Raw genomic sequence first — 27,511 nt, forward strand, 5'->3', positions numbered from 1 at the left:
CTCAGCCTTGCCTCTGAGAGCTCCATGGCCTAAGCCCTGGCCCTACCCTAGCTACAACTTTGGTCAAGATGCCAGCTGCCAAATCTGTCATGAAAGCCTCTTGTTTCTCTCTCCAGGGCACCAGGCCTCTGGGCCTTCTTGTAGCACCCGTATCCTCATTTGGTGTTTTCTCAGAAAAGAAGCCAGTGTTGGTATTATTAATTATTTGATTCTGACTAAATTAAAGATTTCTAAAAATCTTTTAAAGATATGAGAGCTTTGAATTATTCCAACTAAATATATTTTATTTGTGTACCTTATTAGGCTGCTTAAAACATGTTTTTTAATTTTAAATTTTATGGCATTTCTTCATGAGTTGTTTATTTTATTCAATCTCACTTGATAGAAAATTGAAATTGGCACCAAATATTTGTTTTACCCACCAAAGCTCCTAATTTTTTAAAGTGTAAGTGTTTCATGATAGGGCGCATTAAAATGCTTTCTAGCTGGTTAATCTGTGAATATTTCGATTATTGAGCTAAATCCAGGGTGTAAATGGGATGTGGTATATTTATCTATCTTTCACAGCACCTAAAATGGTAACAAGCACAGAGTAGATACTCAAGAAATAGCTATTATTGGTCATTTCATTAAGTACTTATACTAAAATAACAACATTAAATTCTATCTCCAGTTGCTTAGTCACAACAAAAAATGTTTGTGAATTCTAAAAACAGCAAACACTTTATAAATCTTTGAATTTTCTTTAAAGAATATTCAAGTTGTTGTGCTAAAAAGTTCTTCAAATAGATGTTTTAGAAAACATGAAATCATGGAAACTAGTTTATCTCTAAAGAAATGAGCCCAAAGAGGAATAAAAACACAAAGAAATAAAAGTTTTAAATCCAAAATGGAGGTATTATTGTAAATATGGACAGGTAAATTCTCAAGTGAGACTCAGGGTATGTGAGCCTGTTCCTGTGGAGGAATAAAAACAATCTTCCAATCACAAATTCCTATCTTGAATCTGTATCTGAAAATAATGCTTTAACCACAATATCATCAATATTTAAAAGATAGAAAATTGATTCATTACAACTCTAAATCTTTTTTGTACCCCTAAAGCCAAATAAAATCATTATTTTTAAAAAAAGCAAAAAGATTTTTCCAATAGTAATGCTGTTAGAAAGGTGAATACCTATATTTTAAAAGAGAAATTGGTGGTGCAAATTAATTCTGGAATGCCACGTTTTAAATACAGTGTGTATGGCTACTCATACTCTGACTCATTGCAGAAATCAAGAGAAAATATTTAAATGTAAATTGATAAAATTCAGACTATAATTTTTAAGTTCATGAACAAAATATTTTGTTTATGTGGCTTGCAATTCTTATACAAAATTGGTTTAAAAATTAAGTAATTAACACTCTTTCAAACACAACACAAAATGAGAGCAAAGAAGTGTTTCAAATTTTTTGAAAACTAAAGTGTATAATATTGCAGCAAAAGAGGTCAAGTGATGGTCAGAAAATATGTAGTCAAGTCTTCTCAGTATTTTTGCGACAAAGATTATTTCGAGTCCATGATTTAAGTTTTATTTCTAAATCTGAAATAAAAGCAATACTTTTTCTACATAGACCATAGAATATTTACAAATACAGACTGAGATAATATCTACAAAATATTGCTGAGAGTGGGGGAGGATAGCACTTAAAATGCATTAGCATGTTAAGGATTTAAGCAGCACCTGGCAAAGTGAATTGCATAGCATAGGTGATCAGTGGAATACTTAATATCCTTCCTTGCACATTTATTACAGCACTTCTAAGAAGCTGATAAGTAGAAAACATTACAAGAAGACAAAATATATTTATCTCAAAGTTGTGTACCTCATGACATGGTAAGCCTGTCTGATTGTATACTGTAGGAAGCCAAGCCCAGGGTTTCTATCTTGTAGTTCAGTTTCTTTGCCCTGTAGCCATAATTCTTTCCATGGACAATCCAGTTAACAGAAAAGAGTGACAATGATGGAACAAGCAAGAGTTACCCTTTGTATGGAGAAAGAAAGCTTGCAGATCACAGGCCAATGGCAGTGCAGTGGGAAAGCATTATGGAACTAGCACAATGAAGCTCCACTTAACAGCAGCATTTTCCCCCAAACTCTTAACAGGGTCTTTGTGTGGAACTCTGAGGAGCACTGTTCATTTGCCCATCTGGCCAGGTGAAGAGCAAGGGGATTGTTTCATCAAAAGAGAGCCTTAAAAAGAGGAAATAGTGAATAAAGGGCTGAATCCTGAGGATTACTAATGCTTTTGAACTGCCCTGGGAAGATCAGAAGTGAGCAACGTGGAAGTTTTAATGCCTTCCTAAGCAATGTGCACTACTTTTTTAAAAGGGAGAAAGGTTTGGAGTGAAGGTACTCTGCTAAGAGGCTTGCATTAATAAGATCACAGAACTGCAAGTCATAGATAATAGCAACAAATACCAGATGCATCTGAAGTATCAAAACAAATAAATATGACATCATTTTCAATTCCATCAGTGCTGTTATTATCATCCAAAAAAAATTATAGCTCCAAATTAAATCCAGCCTAAATCCTGAGAACATTCAGCAAGAACACTATTTCTTCTTTCTTTAATGAATGTCTGATGTGTTTATCGAAGAATTTTTCAGGAGGCTTTCCATTGGCAGTACCTAGAAATGGCTCTGGCTGAGTAGTTCAGGATTTACCTGAAAAGACCCTCAAGTAAATAAAACCTTGGCTTCTGTCTCTGTCCACTGGAGAACAACTAGTATTTTTACCAGTTGGGACCACAAATCTTCATTTTCCTCTGGTCGTCTGTTATTTGAAAAACTGATGCTTGGCATATGAAGAAATATTAACTTTATTTTCTCACAACCCACCAGTGAATTATCTAGGTTAGAGTTTTTAATATCAGTTGAAGATCCGAATTAATTGCTAATACCATAAGAAGATAAAAAAAATAAGAAAATGCTTAAATCAGATTAGGGAGCCTCAAATTTAGATTTAGTAAATATTATAACCTTCCCAGCCCATAGCACTGTGTCACTTGTGCTTTTGGCTCTGTCCTCTCACAACAATGATCTTACTGAGACATATTGCCAACATGCACACACTGCTTCCTGAAGAAATTCAAGCTTGAGACACCTTCCTATAGTGCTTGACCTCCAGGGAAAAGCTTGAATCACAATTTTTGAATGTATTATTAAAAATTAAATATAAAGAGAACACCTTAATTAAACATGTAAACTCAGAAAAGAGAGGAAAAAAATTTAGTTTTTTTGGTTGATTGTGTTATATCTCATTTTACCTACTTCAGCCTTTCTTGTAATCCCACATTTTAAGGCCAAAAATTGATATGAGAATTTTACAAAACTATTTAAAAGGCTAATATTAGAGCTCTAATATCTTAAAAGTTTCATGGAGATATCCCTTCTTTAGTCCCCCAAAGAGATTACATAAAATATCTAATACATAATATTTATAAAAAATGTGAACTTTTTTCCTTCTCAGCAAATGGTCCTTTGTTTCCATATCCTAGCCCTTAAGTTAATGTCGTAAGATCCAAGAAGTAGCTCAGTTGGTTAGAGCATCATTGTTGTCGTGATACACCAAGGTTGTAGGTTTGATCCCCGGTCAGGGCGCATATAAGAATCAACTAATGAATGCATAAATAAGTGGAACAACAACATATCAATGTTTCTACCTCTCTTTCTCTCTCTTTCTCTCTCTCCCCCTTCTTCTCTCTCTCCCCCTTCCTCTCTCTCTCTCTCTCTCTCTCTCTCTCTCTCTCTTTAAAATTAAATATATATAAAAGCTGGCTGGAAGAAGAAAGATATACACAACTTTTTGAAGTATTTCATGATGGATACAAATATGAGTTCTAGAAACAGAAAGGCTGTTTCAAATCCTGTGTATACACTTATCAACAAAGTTATTTTGGCTAACTTACTCCATCTCCCATGCCTTATTTTTGTCACCTGTAAAATAAGGAAAATTATAATAATAGTAGTATCTTTCCCATTAGTTTGTGAGAATAAGATGACTCATTTGATATAGAAGACCAAGAACATTTCCTGGCACCTAGTAATTTTCTAGCATCAGTACATTTTCAAATTTTACCAAACATGATTCCTAAGCTTTTGTCTTTAATACAAGCTACAGTACAGAAACAACCACAACTGTAAATGCTATAAGTGCTCATCTGGACATTAAAAACTCATTTATTTGATCAGATGGTGGTTACCTATTTAAGATGAAAACAAACTTAGTTTCAAGGTAACAGCATAATATTTGTCTGTATACACCATATTTATTTAGTCAGAAGAGTAGAGAATTAAGATAATGATTTAGATCATCTGTCTTGGAAAGGGCAAGGTTGGAGGTCAATCTACTTCAAATTTCTACCCAAGCTAAGTATTTTGACTTAGAGCTAAAAGGCATGTGATCTATATAAATACTTTGGAAATGGTTAGGTATCTAAACACTGGATTTAGTAATATCAGTAAAATTAATGTAACCAACATTTCGAAGCCCAGGCTATGTAATTTATATAAATTTATCAAGATAGTTTCTGGACAGAATTCATGGCAGCATTGATCACGCCAAATAAAACACAGTACAATCAGCACATTTTCTAATTACTCTGCCCATGCTGGGAAAAATAATGTAGACTGATTAATTTAACTAACGTCTTCAACATCTTAAGTCTGATTTGGATGTAATAAAAATTTATTGGCATTACTGATTTTATAAACATCAGCTCCTTTAGCATATCCTGCACTTCAAATCCTCCTTTGAAGACCAAATTACTTTCTACCTGGAAATATATTTTAGGAAATCATAGTTAATCATCAGGGACTACTGTTTTCATGATCTTTTCAAAGTCAACTTCTACAGCCTTCATCTTACCTTATTGTGAAATTCCTGGTCTTCTTTTAAGAGATCAAGATCACAGTCCATAGCACAAGAACCAATTTTATTAAAAATGTTTCCTAGGGTTAAAAACAAAAGGTGCAAAAAATACATTACAGATTTTCACTTCAGAGGATATGCAAACTTACACAACTGAAATCTAAGAGCTTACAGAAGGCCTGACAAATGGGGGTTAAAAAAAATAATACTAAGAGAGAGGCTTATAGCTGTTTTACACTCCTGGTTTTAATTCAGTGTATAAACTATGAGTAGAACTCTACTACTGGCTACTACACCATGGGTATGCAATTTATAAGCAGCAGCTGTGTTTGATCTGCTTTCCTTCCCTCATCTGAGTAAGATTCTCTATCATTAGCTATATTTTCAGGATCAAATTTTTAAAGAGACTCCTGTGCATTTCCTACCAATGATTCAGTATAAAATATTGAGAGTAGGGAATGCTGTTTCTGCCTGTACCCAGTACTTCCTACCTGAGATACTTTTATCACATCTTTCATGACTTATTTTATACCACAGGTTTTCAACCTCAGCACCACTGACATTTTGGATTAGATCATTCTTTGTTGTGAGTCCTGTATTTTACAGGATGTTTAGCAGTATCCTTGGATTCTACCCACTAGATGCCATAGCACCTCCACTTCTTCTCCCTTCCCTCAGCTGTGATAAGCAAAATCAATGTCGCTCCTTTAAATGTAATTTAAATTGTATTTATATAACAAAACTGTCTCTAGAAGTTGTCAAATGTCCCTCAGTGGGGCAAAACATCTTCATTTGAGAAAAAAAACGCTCTTGATCAGAAACTCCTTGCTGGCAGTGTGCCTTGTTCACCTTTGTTTCTCCTGTAAGTCTAACACAGTGCCTGAAACAGAGTTTAACGACTGTTTCTTAAATTACAAACAAATAGAGATATCACATAAGCAGGTATTACTTCAGCATCATGCCTCTTAAGTCATTGACTTGACTACCCCTCACTTCAATAAACCCACATGCCAGGGTCTACCCCCAGGGTGTTGTAATAAATATCCTGGCTCAGAAGCTGCTAGAGCCTGGAATGCCTCAGGAGAACCACAGCTTTGACATAGAACTTGATCCAACAATTTTGTTAAGTGTACGTGTGTCATATACCACAAGCAGCAAATCTTTGCTGCCTATCCTCTTCTCTCTGCTCAGGGTTTGAACTCTGCCAGCCCCTGTACTTTATGATTGCCGATGTGACCATTTTCTCATGGGATTGTCATAGTGTAAAATTTTTAGTACATAGTCTTGATGCCTTTGTTCCTAAAGATGACCCAGCCAGCCTATTCTCCTCAGCCCCATCTGCGATCATGCATTTCAAACATTAACAGTTTCATCGTATCTTCTGACCCTGCCTTAATGTACTATGCCAAACTAAAGTCAGAAACCAAAAAATATCCTTCTTCAGGGAGTTATATGGGTCAGGAGTGGCTTCTGTGAGAAGCTTGACACTTTGCTTTTTGAGGTGAGGATCATGTAAACCATTGGAAGAACTTCCTTACTTTAAGTCTAAAACATAATTTATTGCCGATAAGGTTGATACAGTCAAAATCAAGATAAGAGAGGAGAATAGAAGAAAGCAGAAAACAAAAATAAACATTTTTATTTGGATTTTAAATATAGCATTCTTTTTCAAACTTAATAACTTAAATATTCAGTGTATAGTTGCTAACTGAAATAACAATTATAAAATAATAATAAAATGCATTTTAGTGTTTTCTAAGAAGATTTTATACATTATGCTATGTATGCACACACACACACACATACCCCAAAAATGCAATGAAATAAAATAATAAACTGCCAGAGGAGCTATCATTACTTCATATGGCAGATTTGGAAATTAAGACTTGAATTAAGTCGAGGAACTTTCCCCAAATCAGTGATAAATCTGAAATTTAGACCCAAGTTCTACTTGACTTAAAAATCTATGCATTTAATCTCTCCATTATACCTTACTTGAGAACTACTCACACACAGTTTTTAACAATGAAAAATGTTAATTTCTATTGTTGCTGGGTATCTATTTATTGTTTCACATTTTTTGGAAAACAGAAATCTGAGCATAGCATGGCTTAACAGGTTTGTCTTCTTCAAGTTTTACAAGATTAAAACTAGTGTCTCAGGGCTGCAGTTCACATAGGTATCCTGTGATTCATTTCCTTCTCATTCTTTTTATGTGGTCTCCTCTATCTTCAAGCCAGCAAGAGCAGATGCATCCTTTTCATGCTTTGAATCTCTGCAACTTTTCTTTCTACCATCTCTTCTGCTACGAACACACCTGAGAAAGTTCCATTCTTTAAAGGTGCATGTGATTAGATTATGTTCACCTGGATAATTTTACTACTGATGCATACAGATTCTGAAGATTAGATCTTAGACATTTTGGGAAGACCATGTTAGAAATCCTACCTAGCATGGGCAATTGCTTATTGAATGTATAGATAATTTATATCACCATATGTTAAAATGTAGGAATGTTGTGCATGTTCAGGGAATAAAGTCCTTACTAAAGAATTTCCTAAAAGTCTTTAAATTTTCTTTGTTCTAATGTAAAATGAGAACATTTCTTTGCTCTAAAACATATCTTCCATTTTATAAAAAATTATATAGTAATTATATATACATCAGATAATTATTAATATACATTTTATAGTTATATCTACTATACAATAAATATTATACATTATATTAATGTGAGCATAATACAACTTACCAAATCATTATATCATAAATGCAGTTTGCATCCTTTATTACATTTATATCATGCTTCTTACTTATTAATGTTTCTCAAAATATTTTTTAATCAGTGCACAGTAGTACACCATAAAACTTTAACCAATGCCCTCTAACATTTACAATATATTGAATAAATTTTACAAAAATATTGGTATTCTTTTATGCTTATTTTCACAAAAAAAGCATCTAAGATCAGGAATATTAAATAAAAAACTCATCACAAAAAGAACCATCAAAATTCAAACTGCAGCCAACAATGTATAAAAATATCCTATTATCCAAATCCTTGCTAAAACTCACCATATTTTTTTATTGCTTATAAGCAAAATAAGATTTCATTGTTGTTTAAATTTTCAATACTATCATTCTAAGAAATCTGAATATTTTTTTGCTTGCTGAGCATTTTTTTGTTTTTACATTGTAAATTCCCATTTCCATTTTTTTTTCAGTTAGAATATTTAATATTTTCTTTAGGATTTTTATCTTTCCAAATCAAAGATATTAACATTTTGCCTGACACAATGGTTCAAAATATTTTTGTTTGCAGTGTGCCTTTTAATTTCTCTGAGGTATGTGTATGTGTATCTGTGTGTAGAATGTAATTTTCAATATTATGTAATTGTACATATCAATGTTTTTCTTTATTGGTGTTTTATTTATTTATTTTACTTTCAAGCTTAAAAATTTTTTTACTTACTATATAGTCAAATACGTTATATATAAGGTCTACTGGAAAGTTCTGTCCGTTTCTATCACAACGTTTCGACACATAAGCACATGTTTATTTGGCGCATGTGTGCCTCTCTATTTTTATCACTTAATGTATACATACTGATGTAGCAAATTAACTAAAACAAAGTTGATTCACGTTAGTCTTATGTGTGAAGCCATAGTGTACCCATGACTACTGATAAAGTTCATTTACGCCACTGTAATTTTTACGAATTTCAACAAGGAAGAAATGCTACAGAAGCATGTCTGTCACATCCACCATATTCCTCAGACTTAGCACCCTCCAACTATCACTTGTTTTTGTCCTTACAAAATTTTTTAAAGGGTAAAAAATTCAAAAATGAAGAAGATATCAAACAAGCACTGGTTCAATTTTTTGCATCAAAAGATAAAACATTTTTCAAAAATGAGATATACAAATTGCCCTCACACTGGCAAGAAATCATTAATAACAATGGCAATTATATTATTTAATAAAGTTTATTGATGGTAAGAAAAATTTTTATTTTGTTTCATTCCAAAAACGGACAGAACTTTCCAGTAGACCTTATATAAATAAACTATAAATAAACAAAGAACTAATGAGATTTTTGTATGTTGTTCTTTTCTACTTTTCCAATTCCATTTAGATAAGTAACCATGACATCTGGGAGTCTTTCTAACATCCCACACTTAGACACACAAAACACAACAGGTCTTCATTTCTCTCAAGGGGCTCCTTCTCTGCGTTTATTTATTTATCTTTATTACTTTGCTATTCTCCAAGCCAGAGACTCCAAACCTCTTTGTCTGTCATAGATTTTCCTTCTCTATTGTCATTCAGATAAGTATTTTCTGTTTTCTCTTCTACCTCATTAAGAAGCTTTTATGTATACTTCTTCCTCTCTTGTCATAACTATGACTTAAGCCTTTATCATTTTCCCAAATTCACATGTACAATCATATAGACACAGGCAGACTTATAAATGATAGATGATAGATAGATGATAGATAGATAGATAGATAGATAGATAGATACAGATAGATGATATAGATAGATAGATGATAGGTAGATAGATAGATGATAGATAGATGATAGATAGATAGATAGATAGATAGATAGATAGATAGATAGATAGATAGATAGATAGATAGATAGATATAGAGGATAGATAGATGATAGATAGATAGATAGATAGATGGATAGATAGATAGATAGATAGATAGATAGATAGATAGATAGATGATAGATAGATAGATAGATGATAGATTAGGTAGATGATAGAGGTTAGATAAAGGATAGATAGATGATAAATAGAAGATAAAGACTTTTAACTGAAAGAGAATCATGCTTCTGTTCACAACTGGTTCTTTTCAAAAATATGGTCATCTCTGCAAGTCATAAACTGCACATCTAATTATCTTTTACTTAAAATGGATTTTTTTCCTTGATCCTCCTTCATATCTTACATCCATAGCCTCCTAACACCTTTCCATTCTACCTGCACATATAACTCATTTTGTTTACTTAATGGTTCTGTAACCAAATATACACATGCACATATATATATAACATATGGATATATATATTGATAGAGGTATTCTTCAGTGTTGCACAAAAAAAGGAGATTATATACCATAATAACTGCCTATACTCTTTTATACTAAAAAATACCTCATGGAATTCACTTCAAGTCAGTAATTATAACTCTAATTTACTACTTTAAATGACTGTATAATATATTATGCTGCTTATTATAGCATAATTTAACCATTCCTTACTGATGAACATTTACTTGTCTTCTTCATTTTTGTTTTTCTAACAAAATAATACTACAATGAAATATTTGTACTTGAACCCATCTATATATGTGCTTTTAGTTCTGTGAGGGATTTTCAGGGCAAGATTGCTGGGTCAAAATTTTGCATATTTTAAATGTTAATAGATGTTATTAAGTTGCTTTCTAAAAAAACTTTTTAAAAAGTTCTACAAGCAATATATAAGAAAATGTATTTTCCCAAATCCTTGCCGCCAATGAAATCACCTTTGAATCATTCATTTATAATCTAATTAGATTATGATCATAGAGGGTTGCCTCCACTATTGTATTTTATATATATGCCCTCACATACATTTTTTTAAAAACTAAACTTGTTAGGTTTTTTAGTCAGCTGCTCTGATATTTGATGCATATTGCTTGTGTCAGATGTTTTTCATAAACTATACTTTTTATCACTAAGATAGTGTTTTTCTTTTACTGCTTAGACCCTCTTAAACCTTAAATACCAATTTACCTGATGTTGATATTGGCTCTAAAAACAGCTTTATTTTTGTTTTAATTTTCTGATATCACTTAGTTTATCCATAGCTGTTCAACTTTTTTTTTTATCACTATCTTACAGATATTGACTGTAAATACCATATAGCTGGAATTTTCTTTTAAACCCAGTGACACAGTGTCTTTTACTGGGGGAATTATTATGCTATTATAGCTATTATAAAAAATTATATGTTTTATTTCATTTTTATTTATTTTATTATTTTTTTCTCTCTTTTCCTCTTCTTAATGTGCTGATTATCTTGGGATAATATTTATTTCTCTTTTCTTTTCTTTTTTTAAAAATACTTTTATTGATTTTAGAGAAAAAGAAGAAGGGAGAGAAAGAGACAGGAACATTGGTCTATTCCTATATGTGCCCTGACCAGGGATTGAACTGGCAACTTCTGTGCTTCAGAGTGAAGCTTTAACCAATAAAGCTATCTGGCCAGGGCCTCTTTTTCTTTCTTAATGCATGTATGCTACTGTGTTTCTCCATTCAACTGTGACTACTTTCTTTTTCTCTTTCAGCACTCATAGTCATATATACAGGGAAGAAATTTAAAAGCGTGCTTGTAAGTGCACAGTTCTAATAAAGGAGTGGTAACAAACCAGTGCAAAGTGAAAGACCCCTGACAAAAAGAAGAATATGAAAAGTAAATATGCCTAAAGAAATATATTAGTGCTCCACGAAAGAAAGGGTCATCTTTTATTTATTTTTTTTATTTTTTATTTATTTTTATTTTTTTGTATTTTTCTGAAGCTGGAAATGGGGAGAGACAGTCAGACAGATTCCCGCATGCGCCCGACCGGGATCCACCCAGCACGCCCACCAGGGGGCGACGCTCTGCCCACCAGGGGGCGATGCTCTGTCCCTCTGGGCGTCGCTCTGTTGCAACCAGAGCCACTCCAGCGCCTGGGGCAGAGGCCAAGGAGCCATCCCCAGCGCCCGGGCCATCTTTGCTCCAATGGAGCCTCGCTGCGAGAGGGGAAGAGAGAGACAGAGAAGAAGGAGAGGGGGAGGGGTGGAGAAGCAGATGGGCGCGTCTCCTGTGTGCCCTGGCCGGGAATCGAACCCGGGACCTCTGCACGCCAGGCCGACGCTCTACCACTGAGTCAACCGGCCAGGGCCGGGTCATCTTTTAAAAACCTAACAACTCCTATAATTATGACAACACTAGAGAAATAAGTCTTTCTCTTTCTTCTATCCCTGCCCTGCCTTTGATCAAATCCTGAAGAAATCAACAACCATGATTCTCAAGATGGAGTAGAAGGGGTAGAAGTATAACACTTAGAAATAGAGAAGAATGTAACCAAGTTCTGCCTTCCTCCTCAATTTATAACTACAGTCTGAAAATAAAAGACATCAATAACATTTTGTTTTATTATTAGCCTTGACTAGACATATGAACCAATTTTTTAAGACTGGAGGCAGGGCTGCTAATAAAATCAACGGAGGACTGATGGTTCACCACAAACTCCCATTATATCAAGACCTTATCATGTGAACCCTGCATGATATGTTTATGATAAAAGGTAAGAGCAAGCACCACCTCATTCTTTGCTTAGATTAACATTTGTATTATATCATGCTGTCACTGGAAACTTTGATACCACACACTGCATTTCCCCTAGTTAAATCCAGAATATCTGAATTAAATATTTTTATTTTTTAAAACCAAAGTGTTGAGTTCTAATTTACATCCAATAAAGTGTACATTTTAACTCAATAAGTTTTGAAAAATATGTGCACTTGTGTAACTCCCCCCAAAACTTAAATATTTTGCATAACCCCCTAAAATTTTCCCAAGCCCTTTGCTGTCAATTACCTTATCCCTAACACACACACATGCACATAAACACACACACACCTGGGAACCACTTACCTAATTTCAAAAACTACAGATTAGAATTCTGATATAAAATTTCATACATATGGAATAGTACAGTATTTATTCTTTTCTTGCTGGCTTCTTCCACTCAGAATAGTATTTTGGGAATCATCACTTTTTATTGCTAATTAGTATTCCTTTTGATGAATGCCTTGAAATTTATTTATTAATTCATCTATTAATGCATTTATGAACATTCACTTCCAATTTCCACCCATTTTTTGTGGGTATAGTTTTATTTCTCATGGTAAATACATAGGAGTGGAATTCGGTTCATATTGTGTTTGTTAAGTTTTTTTTAAAAAGCTGTGAGTTTTCCAAAGTAGTTGTACTATTTTTGTTTCTACCAGTAATGTATGAAAGTTTCTGCCAAATCATTATTAGTACTTGGTGTTGTTAGTCTATTTAATTTTAGCATATTAGTGGATGTCCAGTGGTAACACATTATAGTTTTAATTTGCATTTCTTAATGACTAAAGATTGTTAGGAATTATTAATTATTTAATTAGATATGTCATTTCTTCTTCTGTGAAACTTCTGTCCAAGTATTATAACTTTTTAAAAGTGAGGGTTTTTTTTTATTAGTAGTAAATTGTAAGGATTATATAATCTGAATACAAATTATTTGCCAGATACAGTATTGCAGATGGTATCTCTCAATCTGTAATATGCCTTCTATTTTTCCTAATAGTAACATGAAGAGAAAAAAATATTTCCCCATGTAAAAGATGCACCACTTTTTTCAAAAAATTTGGGGTCTAAAAACTGGGTGCGTCTTATACATGGTTATACTTTTTTTACTTGCATTTCCCACTTTTTTGTGCTTGTTTTTGCGCTTATTGTTGAAGACAGTGATTCATTGTCAGACACAGATGAGGACAGTTAATGGATAGGAGTTTAAACAGTGATGAGGAGTTGTATGAATTTTATGATGAATAAAGCTTGAGTTCAATAGCTTTATGTAAGATATTTTTTTTTTCAAAATTCAGGCCCCCAAATTAAGGTGTGTCTTATACATGGGGAAATACGGTAGTATAATTTTGTTAAAATCCGATGCATAATTTTTCTTTTAAAGTAAATAATTTTTGTGTCTTGTCTAATAAATATTTGCCAAGATTATGAAGATTTCTCTTATGTTTTCTTCTAGTTTTGTTGCACTGGCCAGGCCTCCAAATTTATAGTGTGATGAGATTAGACATCCTTGCCTGGTTTATTTAAAAAAGGAGATATTTAATTTTCCTCCATTAAGTTGGAGAAACAGATCCTATAATATTTAAATCTTTTGAAATCTATTAAGATAATTTAAACTCATTATGTGATCTAGCTTGCAAACATTCTATGTCCCCTTGAAAAGCACATGCATATTGTTTTGTTTACGTGAAGTGCTATGAATTAAGTCAAGTTAGTTGATATTGTCATTTAGATAGTCTATGTCCTTTTCTATTCACTTTTTGTCGCATTGTTTTATCAATTAATCAAAGGGGTGTTAAAATTTCAAACAATGGTTAAAAATTTTAATTTTTTATTTTCTGTCAGTGCATGTTTCATAATTTTTGAGGTATAATTCACATACACATTATATTAGTTTCAGGTATATAACATAAAGATTTGATATCTGTATATATGGTGAAATGATCACATTAAATCTAGTGAACATCCACCACCATCATTATAAAATGTTTTTATTGTAATGAGAATTTTTAAGATCTAGTCTCTGGGCAAGTTTTAAATATGCAACAGAGTATTAATAATAGTCACTGAAGGACTCATGAGCCAGTCCCTATACTGACTTCGGGTTTCCCTCCACATACCTCCCCACTCTGTTCCACTCTGCAGCTGCTTCAGTTGCTCTATATGCCAGACTTTGTTTCTTCAGTTCAGTAGAACTTCCTTTACTTAGACTCCATTTCATTGCTCTACAGTCAGAAAGTTGTGCCCTAGCAGAGAGTCAGGGTTTATCTCAAAAGTTTCTATTCTTATGCTTCCTTATGGCAATGCCCCCAAAAGAATTGCTTCAAACATTCTGTCCAGTTTAATGATTGATTATAGCAGAAGGGCTAATCTGGTTCCACTACTCTGCCATAACAAAAATTTGAAGTTGCAATATTGTTTATTTTTTTAACTAAAAAGTGGAAATGGATACATGCATTTGTCACAGGCTAACCAGCACCCATGTTTATGTGTTAGTAATACAAATATGGGTTAATCATTTTGAAAGTCTATTTTATTTTATGGAACTATTACTCAATTTAATTATTAGTTCATTTTTATATTCAAGAAAAAGATCAAATAATTATAAATAACAGTAACCTCGTGATGCCTTTGGAATATGTCAGCTGGGATCACCTATAAAAAATAAATGAAACAGTCATATTTTTAATAATGCATGAGGTGCACAAGGAAAACACTTGTCAAAACTGTATAACATTACAATACCCTACCTATATATAAATGCATATGTTTATAAAAGTGTGTTTTCTCTGAGTTGTGCTAATCTTTTTACTTGGCATATTTGTAATGGTGTTTTCAAATGACCTTTGTCAAAGTAATCAAAGCTCTGATACTGTCTCATGAAGAAATACAAAGAAAAATGTTGCTTATAATAAATGTTGCATGAAAAAAAGCCCCCCCCCCAAATGACCAAACAGAAAAAACATTCATATTTTAAAAAGTTAAATCTTGAAAATGGAACTAAATGTAAAATGTCTTTTGTCAGTAATATTTTTGTGGGTCACTAAAATTTTATTTTGCTTTGTTTTCTATACCATTATCTTATCATTTGAAATCAGATTTCTCAAAACAAGTAAACTATAGAACTGTTTTTCAAGAGTTTTAACAGTGAGAATCATCTCAAAATAAAATTAATATAATGGACAGAAAATATGTATATCATACAAATACGAAGAACCTAGAAAAATGCCTGCAATTAGACAAGATGGAAATCTAAAAAGAAATTAAATTTTGTTAAAATTCATTTCCTATTCCTTTTTATAAGAAAATTACTACTGAAGTGAGAAATTTTCCCCCTGTAATTTAAATGTTAAGCTGCCAGATGTGTGTCTCATGCTTGAAGAGTCGAAGCTTTGCATTATTTAGCATATTAAGAATCACAGAATTTTAAGAAGGGCTCTTTTATTGCCTCAAGGTTCTAATTAAGTAAACCTTAGCCTAGTACATTTAAAACTTGTAATACAAGAGATTTTGTACCCCCCCTGCAGTCAAGTCATAGCTATATTATAAATATGGAAAATCATTTAGATGATATAATTTTTCTTTTCCTTGAAGAATTAAAGCTATCTATTATTTTAAGACGTTTTTAATAGAGGCCAGCAATCTAGAAGACAACTAAGGATTCAAAATACTTTTTAATCATTGCAAGTTGCTTTCCGTATTTATACCACAGAATATGTGTTTCATAAAGGCAATCTGCTATCAATCTTATCCTTTCCTCCTTACTTTCTCTGCTTTTGCTGTGGTCTCAAACTATTCTCTTCTTGTTAGACAAAGGCAATTCTAAGAAGCAGCAAGATCATAGACTCTGAATTTATATTATATATTTTTGGATATCTGTGTTAAATATCTGATCACACAGCACTAATTAGTTGCCCTTTCAGCAGTTTGTGGAAAGAGTTTTAGCAGCTAAAACAAAAACCATAATCATATGGAAGTTCTGTAAGTACACAATGTTCATAAATCGTACACTTAAATACAGTTATTTTTGTTATTTTAGAAAATGTCAAAGGTGTCAACTATCCAAATGTACCACTTAACAGTGACTATTTTAGTAAATTGACTTGAAATGCATTTAGCTAACTGACAGAAGCATATAATCTAGTTCACAGTACAAATGAACAGTTTAAAGGTCAAAATGAGCACCAAAGTATGAATTCTCAATGACATGTTGCAATGACCATGGCTGTAACCACAGACCAAAACCTTAGCTTTGCTTATCTACATTAGAAATAGATGCTCAAAATTTTTGAAATGTGATATAAGTTTAGTCTCCAGTAAAGAAAGCAAAAATGGTTTAATCCCTTTCTATAGAATGGTTAAATTATTTATTTGAGGATATTAACAGTGAACAAACTAGAGTTGATAACACTCTCTGCTTGCAGCATGCTTTGAATTTATAAACAGTACTCCTTCTATGCTGCAAACATAAATAGATTAACGTTATATTGCAAGAAGCAAGAAGTTCTCCTTTCCTCACCAGCAAAATAAACAAACTGATCTTCAAAAATTTTAATGTTGATAAAGGGCAAGTATCATAAAAATGGAGCATAAGTTTGGCCCATATTCCTTCTAAAGACCAAAGATTTTAGGGAAAAGTAAAATGCACTTAGGATTTTATGAATTGGCTTCTTCATAGTAGCAGATGTTTAACATCATTGGCATTAGTAATGCAACAATGCCACTTATTAATATTAGCAGTCAGTTTGCCAATAGTAACACATTATACTCTATATAGCATTTTTCCATTTATAATAACAGATTAGCATATGTTACTTATTTAATTCAATCTATTTTGATTATCTTTTTTTTTTGCCAGCAAAGAACTGCAACTGTTTCTACCATAATATCAATTCAATATCAATCTCTAACTATTTTGCTTTGTGAGATAAAAACAAATTCAGACATGTATGCTTTACTTAATAAAATATTATTTTAATGCAAGAGAAAAATATACTTGGTAATTGTTTCCAAGAATGATTTTTAAATATTACCCATTTCTGTCATTCTTAAGAAGATTTTAGTCTTTTGTGAAAATCAGCTTCTTATTCTTAAAAAATATTAAACTCTCAATCTTAAGTACACTGAAAGAATTCAGAAAATTTAATATGCTTTTCATGAGTTTTCTTTGCTTATCATCAATTAATACTTCCACTGAATTTAGAACATCAAAGCTATTTAGAATAATAAATTATTTCACCCACTAGTAAGTCTCTATTTTCTATAAGAAAGTTACGGGTAAGAATAAAGGGAGTCATTGCCCAATACTATAATTAATCAGGATACAGGCAGACTCATGTATGTTTAAGATTATGATAATTAACTCAACAACACAGGAGGACTTAGTGAGTAGTTATTGCCACATGTATGACACTTTACATAAATTTTTACTAACCATCAAGTAGAGCCTGCTATCTTCCCACTATATGTAAAGAAACAAAGATAAGGACTCTAATGTTGAGTCAAGATCTAAATTTAAACCTTTCTGATTCTCACATGCAGGTTCCCCTATCCAGGTTCCCACTAAATTTGCACTGATCTGACTTCTTTCTGTTGGTGGCTTGGTTGCATAATTTCAGTAGCAGACAGATATAGGCTCATTGACACCAAAAGATACAGAACAGTGACTCAGCACCCTAACTGCTCACTTTTAGTTATTTGTACTAGGGAGAAAAAGAATAATAATAAAACCCAGCAGAAAACAATGGTAATTACTTAATATTGTTGAGTTTATATTACATACTTGGCTTTATAATTTGTTTGTTTGTTTCTTGCCTACGCTCTAAATTTCTCCAGTGGGCAGCTTGTCAATGAATAAAGACTTCCTGTTTCCTTTCTTGAGAAAGAAGGAGGATAGCCAATCAGAGTGCTGGCTTACAACTTGGTTAACTGGCAGTATCTGGCTTCTTGTTTACTTTTCTGGGGCTGGGTTTTTTTGTTTGTTTGGTTGGTTGGTTGGTTTTTGTCTTTTGTCTTTTCAAGGAATTATTACAGAGTAGTTCAACTAAACAGGAGCTATGATGTTTCTAAATATTGGTGAGTTCTGAACTTTGGGATTGGTAGCAATCTGAGTGCATTTTCCTTTTTTTACTTATTATACTCTCTGCATATCTAGTTTTTTAATTTTTATTTAGAAAATTAAATTTAATGTGGTGATCAATAAAAGTACTTAGGTTTCAGGTAAACATTTCTATAGCACTTGAACTGTTGATTATGTTGTGTCCTAAAGTCCCAAATTAGCTACTAATTTTAAACTCTTCTCCTCAAAACTGTTTTGATGGACTTCAGTGACTAATATAGTTTACCAATTAAAATCCCATCTACTTCTTTAAAGACATTTTGCTAAGTGAATATAATTTCAGATAAGGAATCAAAAGAATTGTCACTAGAGAACCTATTCTTAATGCATGACTATAGAAATTTTTTCAAACAGAAAAGCTATGGTAAAAAAAAAATCTTGACAGCGGTAGAGCGTCAGCCTAGCGTGCAGAGGACCCGGGTTCGATTCCCGGCCAGGGCACACAGGAGAAGCGCCCATTTGCTTCTCCACCCCTCTGCCGCACCTTCCTCTCTGTCTCTCTCTTCCCCTCCCGCAGCCAAGGCTCCATTGGAGCAAAGGTGGCCAGGGCGCTGGGGATGGCTCTGTGGCCTCTGCCTCAGGTGCTAGAGTGGCTCTGGTCGCAACATGGCGACGCCCAGGATGGGCAGAGCATCACCCCCTGGTGGGCAGAGCGTCGCCCCTGGTGGGCAGAGCGTCGCCCCATGGTGGGCGTGCGGGGTGGATCCCGGTCGGGCGCATGCGGGAGTCTGTCTGACTGTCTCTCCCTGTTTCCAGCTTCAGAAAAATGCAAAAAAAAAAAAAAAAAATGTTTAAAAAAAAAAAAAAAAAAAATCTTGGAGCTTCTGGAAGGAAAAAATAAAAATAAAAAGAGCATCAGATATGAGTGCATGCAGTCCATTCTTTTTTCCCCTATGAGTTTTAGAAATCATATTTGATTATTAGAACAAAAATTATAACACTGTGTTAATCAAGAAAATATAAATATATTTAAAAGTGGGGAAGGTAAAGGGACTACAATGGAAATAAGGTGTTCACACTTGACTCAAAGTGGTAAAATATTGATACCAGGAAACTGGTAAGTCACCTATGTATGTTGCTATACCTAGAGCAACTACTATGAAAACTACACAAAATATATGCTCAACAACTGTAAACACAAAACGATGAAATCCTAAAAAGTGTTCAAGTAATGCACAAGAAGCCAAGAAGAACAGAAGAAAGAGAAAGAGAGGAAATAATGAAAAAAATATATATAAAAAAAGACTTAAGTCCTAATGAGTCAATAACTATTTTAAATGCAAATGGTCTAACTATACAAATTAATAAGCAGATATTGGCAGAGAAAAATATTTTAATGACCTAATTATATGCTATTAACAGAAAAGGTACTTTAAATTCAATGACATATTAAAAGTGAACAAGATGGGAAAAAATATACCATGCAGTCATTCATTTTTAAAAAGAAATATTGGATAAAATAAAAATCAGAACAAAGAATATTACCAGACATACAAAAACATTATATAATAATTAAACAATCAATATACTAGTAAAACATACCATACCAAAAACATACAAACTTAAGTACATATGCACCAAGTAGCAAAGCTTTGAAATATATAGAGAGAAAACTCATAGAGCTGAAAAAAGAAATGGAAAAATTACCAATATTGTTAAGAATTTTAACACTTCTCTCTTATTTAATAATAGCACTACTAGACATAAAATCAGCAAGTTTATAGAAAATCTAAACATAACACACAAAACCAAATTTAAACATACTCACATTTAAAACACTTCACAGAACAATCACTCAGCATACATTTCTTTTTCAACTGCCATGATCATTCACAAAAATGCAGAGAGGGAAATTTATAACACTAAATGCTTCTATCAGAAAAGGAAAAAGAAATCAATAATCTAAGACTTCATCTTAAGAACCTAGAAAAAGAGCAAAGTAAACTGAAACCAAGTAGACGAAAGAAAATAATGGTGAATAAAAATAGAAATCAATGAAACTGAAACAGGAAAACAGTGTTAAAAAATAAATGAAACAAAATCTGATTCCTCAAAATTAAAAACCCAATAAACTTGATAAACTTCTAGCAACAATGAAAAAGAGAGAAGTAACTCAACAATACCAAGAATGAAACAGAATATCATTATAGAAAGGGCAGCAATTAAAAAGGAAACCAAAGGAATACCCTGAATAACTTTATGCTATTGCAGCCAACAACTTAGAAGAAATAAACCAATTCCTCTAATACTATAACCAACACTCAGGCAAGATGAAATAAATCATCTAAATAGTCTTATAAACATTAAATTAATTGAATTAAAAACTTTTAATTCTAGGCTCAGGTGGCTTTCCTAGAAAATGAGCCAGTAATAAAAAACAAAACTACATACCAATATCTCTCAGAAGCTTGGATGCAAAAATACTCAACAAAATATTAGTAAGTTGATTTCAACACATGTGAAAGAACTCTACAGCCTTTCTGTGTAGCTTTAGTAATCAAGACTATGTGACATTGGTAGAGAGACAAATATATAAAACAAGGGAAGTGAATATAGATTCCAGACACAGGTATAGAAAACTATGTTTAACTACTAATTTTTTAGATGAAAGAAAGAAAGAAAGAAAGAAAGAAAGAAAGAAAGAAAGAAAGAAAGAAAGAAAGAAAGAAAGAAAGAAAGAAAGGAGGGAGGGAGGGAGGGAGGGAGGGAGGGAGGGAGGGAGGGAGGAAGGAAGGAAGGAAGGAAGGAAGGAAGGAAGGAAGGAAGGAAGGAAGGGGAAAGAAAGAAAGAAAGAAAGAGAAAGAAAGAAGAAAGAAAGAAAAGAAAGAGAGATAAGGGAGGGAGGGAGGGAGAAGGAAGGAAGGAAAGAAGGAAGGAAGGAAGGAAGGAAGGAAGGAAGGAAGGAAGGAAGGAAGGAAGGAAGGAAGGAAGGAAGGAAGGAAAGAAGGAAGGAAGGAAGGAAGGAAGGAAGGAAGGAAGGAAGGAAGGAAGGAAGGAAGGAAGGAAGGAAGGAAGGGAGAGAAAGAGAAAGAAGAAAGAAAGAAAGAAAGAAAGAAAGAAAGAAAGAAAGAAAGAAAGAAAGAAAGAAAGAAAGAAAGAAAGAAAGAAAGGAAGGAAGGAAGGAAGAGAGAGAAAGAGAAAGAAGAAAGAAAGAAAGAAAGAAAGAAAGAAAGAAAGAAAGAAAGAAAGAAAGAAAGAAAGAAAGAAAGAAAGAAAGAAAGAAAGAAAGAAAGAAAGAAAGGAAGGAAGGAAGGAAGGAAGGAAGGAAGGAAGGAAGGAAGGAAGGAAGGAAGGAAGGAAGGAAGGAAGGAAGGAAGAAAAAAAGGGAAATATGCTGTCTAGAGCTAGGAACAAAGTTCTTAGACTAGACACCAAAAGCATGATCCATTAAAGGAAAAACTGATAAATTATGTTTCATTAAAATTAAAGATCTTTACTCTGAAAGACCCTGTTAAGAGACTAGAAAGGAAAGCTGTAGACTGAGAGAAAATATTTCCAATACATAGTCAACAACTACTAGTATTATCCAACATGAGATGTTCTATGGAATTTTCTTTAAAAAAAAATCAAATGATGAACTCCTGGTTTCTCCAAAACTAATTTACCACACTTGGTTAAAAGTATATTTTATGGCAATTCTTCACATACACAATGCCTGATATCTGCAAGTCTGAAAAAGGGGATGAGGGGAGATGTTATATTAAAAGTCTAAATGAAGGTATAAGGAGATACAATGAGCTATGGCTCAAGAAAAAAATGCTTACACCTTTTAAATAGTTTGCCTTAGGAATTTTTACCTGTGATTAATATCATTTTAAAGTTGCAGAAGTCAAACTTGCTGATATAAACAGTTCATCAGCCTAACTATCTTGAAACTAATTTATGAATCTGTTTGCAGACAAGGGTGAGTATAATAAAAGAAGAAATTTTGTGCTCTTGGGTTCTCTATTGTTTTTCACTAAATTATATTTCCACAATCTGTTTCTCTAAACTCTATTACAAAAATAATCAATGTCTTTAAAACTAGCATTATGTTCTTTATATTTTTATTTCTGTATAAGTCAGAAATAATACAGGATTTTTAAACTAAAACTTCAAACCTATAAAATTCTAAATGTTCAAGATTCTAGAGAAATAGTTAAGGTTAAGGTACAGTGTTCAATGAATTGTGAATTGAAGGTACAACAAAGTTACAGCAAATAAATTTAAAAAATAATAGTGGTTTTACAAATAAAGTTGGATCAAACTTGTTGACTGTTAGTAATACAAAGTATTCAAAAATAAGGTGTCATGTGTTAGCTCTATCAAGCACCAAGACCATGAGTCAATCCCTCAATGCCAAGGGTCAGCTTTCAAGAAAAGACGGATTTCCCTAGAAAATAAATATAATTCCAAAAAAGACATATTTTCTTGAATCTCTTGTCAAAGTAAATATTTAACTTGTTTCACTTAAAATCTTATTTTTCAAATTTATATTTCCTTTTTCATATGGATCATCAAATTTGATAGATTTTTCCAGCTTAAAAACACTTTCCTTTTCTACCAATTTTCATTTCAAATATTTCCATATTGAACACAGTCATTCACATACTTATACTATGTTGGACACTGAAAGGAGAACTAAGTCAGTCATACTATTTAAAGTCCTGAAAGCTAGACTCATGTTTACAAAGAGTTAATGAACCTGTTTATGTAAGGTTTCACAATATTATTTATTTTTTATTCCCACTTATAACTTCATCAGTTGACAAGAACCATATTTATCTATAGGAAATGCTACCTGCTTTTAGAAAAAACTTTTAGAAAAAACTCAGAGTGTGTTTTCTTTGGAGCAATACCTAGTTATAATTTAACTTATATGAAGTATCCACAAGTGTCAAACTCATAGAATCAAAGAGTAGCATGGTGGTGATCAAGGGCTGGGGAAAAGAAACGAGGAGCTGCTAACCAACAGGTATAAAGTCTCCTTTATGCCAAAGAGAAAGTTCTAGAGACCTGCTGGACAAAGTCAGCAGTATAATTAACAATATTGTGTTGTACGTTTAAAAATTTACAGGACCATAGATCTGTTAAATGTTATTACCACAATAAAATAAAATTTTTTACATATATAAAAAAATCCATAGTGAAAACCAATACTATAAAACTGGAGCAATTGGAGAGTCCAGTCAGATAGGCTGCTGCTTTGTCATATGTAAGGAGTGAATTCTTCCTCCGTCAGCCACGTTTTATTTCATCATAAAATCCACGTATTACTAAACATAGAATAAAAGCACATTTTATCTCGACAGTTTCTTATTTCCAACCTATTCAAACTGTACATTTAGCTATGGTTACGTAAGGGAATGTTCTGGTTGCACAGTGGCACCAAAGAGAAGCCTGTCTCGTCACAGGTCCTCGTTCACTCTTTCTTCCAAAACTAATGCTCCAGAGACTTTTTAGAAATGGTTAAATTTCCCTAAACTGTTAGGTCACTTGTAGTATCTCATAGTCAGTCAATGTTCACTTCCACAGTATCATTTTTAGAGGACATTTATCTAATATAAAGATACTGAGCATCATCAGGTTAAGTATTAGCTAAGAAAAAAATTTATTTTCATGGGTATTACATTATATAAACAATTGCTGAATACACAGGCATGCTGGTGTTTGTTAATATCTTCACCATAATAGAGTAAGAAACACATCCACACCCAAAGACAGGCGAAGGGGGAAGAGAAAGGGTAAGTAAATACTCATTGCCACTGTGTCAAAGCCACATTCAAAATGCATGCATCCTGAAAAAGGGTTTCAAGTGTTTTAAAAATAAAAGGAACTTACTTTCTTTCTTTTTTTTTCTCTTTCTTTCTTTCTTTCTTTCTTTCTATTTTCTTTCTTTCTTTCTTCCTTTTTTGGAAGTACTTTCAAAAATGACTTTATTAATGGTTCCTAAAATAGAGGATTTTTTTAATGGTCTAATGTCAATACACAGGAAAGAAAGGTAAACCCATTTGAATGATAATACACCCAATTGTCTTTTTATGTTCTTCACTGCACTGTTTAATAGCACAGATGCTCAAGAAAAATTGACTGTGATGAATATATGAGACCAAATAAAATGTTAAAGGTGTAAAATGTCCTGAAAACACGAGTTGTAATCTGATGTCATGGATCTAATCCACACACACTCTGTAATTAGAAACATATTGAAAGAGAGCAGCAAATACACGTTTCTACCTTTCCCTCAAAACTTTGTTTTGATCATTCACATATGACACATTCATTTTTATTGCCATTTCCACTTTTTAAAAAAAGAAGAAATTTTAAAAGGTAGCTTTAAAAATCTCATGTTTTGAACCCTTCCAAATAATTTTTCAGTCTTCTCTCACAAAAAGGAAATGGCACAGCCAAAGATTCCAACCTGCTGGAAACGTTTTAAGCCCATCTCATCTCTCTGTCCCCCAGATTGTTTTGACACGCCCTCTCCCTCCCTTCTTAGTGTTAAACTGCTTCTCCACTTCCTTTACATCAGTGGGAACACTTCCCTTACGGGTGTCAGGATCTCTCAGAGGGGTCAGGGGCTGCCCTGCAGAGGAAATGACAAGCTGTGAAATGTAAAAGAACAATTCCTTCCACATGTTCCCTTGCTCCTGGAGCAGTGAGGGGTTGTCAGCAAGCATCACTCTGGAACCAAACAGGACTCTGCATCACAGTGCTGTCCAAACTAATTTACAATTAAAGACATGTACAACTGTTTAAAGCTTTCTCAATTCTACCAGTTGTCTGAAATGACTTTGAATTCAAGTGGATCAAAATGGATGATCCACTTGAATCTCAAAGTTTTTTTTTAATCTCAAAGTTTTAATTAACCATAATAGATGGAGGAGAATTCCACAAAACAAGACAATGCTTAAAACAAATTATAATTTTTAAACAAGTCATTTAATGCCACAATCCTTATTACACCTCCAATTAACATCTGTATTGAGATTTCCCAATTGAGGCCTAATGTGGTAAATCTAATGTTGCAGCTATTGAAAATCTTGTTCAGTTTGTAAATGAAGTTACACAGTGGCAATTTCATCTAAAAGGGAGGGAGGAAGGGAGGGAGGGGAAGGAAGGAAGGGAGGAAGGAAGGGAGGAAGGAAGGAAGAAAAGAAGGGATTTATCTTGGCCAATTAATGCTTTAAAAAAAGATTTTAAAAACTTTAAAATAGTTTTCCATGATATATTAAATAAAAGCATTTAAAAATTGCAAGCACTTAGCTTTTGTACAGATAATTTTGAAACATACTGTGGTACCCTCAGACTCAATTTTGTACTCAGATAACTGACTCAGATTCACTTATGCTCTTTGAGAATCAAGAAATCTAAGAAAACAGATGCCATATCAAAAAATTGCCCCAATATTTCACCTAATGGGTGATTCTGAAGTAGCCATTCCAAATTCTTAAAATCTTGGATATATTTTATAGAAGTACTCATTCCTCACAAGCTATCTGAAAGTAATTAGACATGCACATAATAGAAAATTATTTGAGACCATCTCTCCACCAATTCAACTTGAACTATCAAAAGGAAAGTCATGTACTATATATTATTTTCAAACATCAGATTCAAAGTTCTTCCATAGAAACAGGGTAACAACAGATGTTGAGGGGAATATGCAGGAGGGGGGATACATTCGGGGCAACACTAGAATCTATGTAAACACAATAAATTAAAATCAATAAAAAAATTATTCACTAAAAATATGTCTCACCATGGTCTGAGATAATTATTATTATCTGAAATCTTGTTTTTCTTATCTTATACATGAGGATATTGGGGACAAAGAACTTCAGGCAACATAATGTGAAAATTTGTCTAAAACTAGCCACATACTCGAGCTCACACAGTAGACCTTTGAGTGAATGAATACACAGTGGAACTCAAGTAACCAGCCTGTCCATGGCTTCTTGTTCCAAGTTTTATGGACCTTCAGCTCTTCTGTGTCTGATGCTAATTAGTTTGTCCTCCATTATTCCTCTCCTTCAGAACTCAGATTAGGCACAGCAGAATATACTGGCCACATCCCTCTCACCAGGCCACTGACCCAATAAGTCACTGAAATAGAACCAAAAACATATGGCCAAGTGATTTTTGGCAAAGGTACAAAGCAATTTAGTGTTGAAAAAATAACACTTTCAACAAATGGTGTTGAACAACTGGACATTCATGTGCAAAAACAAAATATTAAGACTTCATCCTTAGCCTCACACTCTATTCAAAAACTAACTTAAATGAACAATTTAAATATAAAATATGAAACTACAGAACTTTCAGAAAAAAAAATATTGTGACTTGGGTTAAGCAAAACGGTCATATACATGATATCAAAAGTATGACCACTTAACAATGATAAGTTAGACTTAATCAAAATTCAAAACTTTTGCTCTGTGAAAGAGTATAAAACAACAACAACAAAACAGCAAACCATCATTAGGGAAAAGGTTTTGTAAACCAAAGAAAGGATTTGTATCCAGAATGTATAAACTCTCAAAATTCAACAATAAAGCAAAAAAGCAAACAATCTGTGAAAATTAAACAAACCTCATTTAAAATGGAGTCAGAAGGCCAGAAGAGAGAACTCTCCTGCATGTGTCACTCTATGCACATTACTGACCCTGACAGGAAGAGATGTACATTTCATCTCTGACAAGAAGTAATATGACTTTACTAAACAGCAGGAGGAAGAAAATATTCCTTCTTGCCCAATAACAGCTTAGCCAGTGGGAAACTACAATAACTCAGCCAAAGAGAAGTCACTTTTCTTCAAACTTTCAGTTTCCTCCAATGATTGCTTTGTTTATAAATGCTACTTCCAAATCCATAAAAGAGTGTTCCTCTCTTTTATTTCTTTAAACCTGCAGTGGTTAGCCATTAAACTGAATGTCCAAAATTGCAAGTTTTTGTTGTTCCCAATAAATCCCTTTTATCTGGCTTTCTATTTATTAAGATCAATAAACTCAGTTTCAACATGGGCAGGAGATTTGAACAGATACTTCACCAAAGAATGTGTGTGTGTGTGTGTGTGTGTATAATATATGGCAAGTAAGTACTTACGGAGA

General features: G+C 33.0%; 1 protein-coding gene across 1 annotated transcript in view; it reads right to left on the bottom strand.

Moving 5' to 3' along the window:
- LOC136398384 (uncharacterized) overlaps positions 1-27,511 on the bottom strand; it is a 212,904-nt gene that overhangs the window by 14,342 nt on the left and 171,051 nt on the right. Inside the window, exon 6 of the mRNA XM_066372681.1 lies at positions 4,915-4,997. Within this exon, the coding sequence (XP_066228778.1) occupies positions 4,915-4,997 (83 nt within the window). The remainder of the gene's footprint in view (positions 1-4,914; positions 4,998-27,511) is intronic.

This window comes from Saccopteryx leptura, chromosome 3, assembly GCF_036850995.1.
Source record: "Saccopteryx leptura isolate mSacLep1 chromosome 3, mSacLep1_pri_phased_curated, whole genome shotgun sequence".
Taxonomy (NCBI): Eukaryota; Metazoa; Chordata; class Mammalia; order Chiroptera; family Emballonuridae; genus Saccopteryx; species Saccopteryx leptura.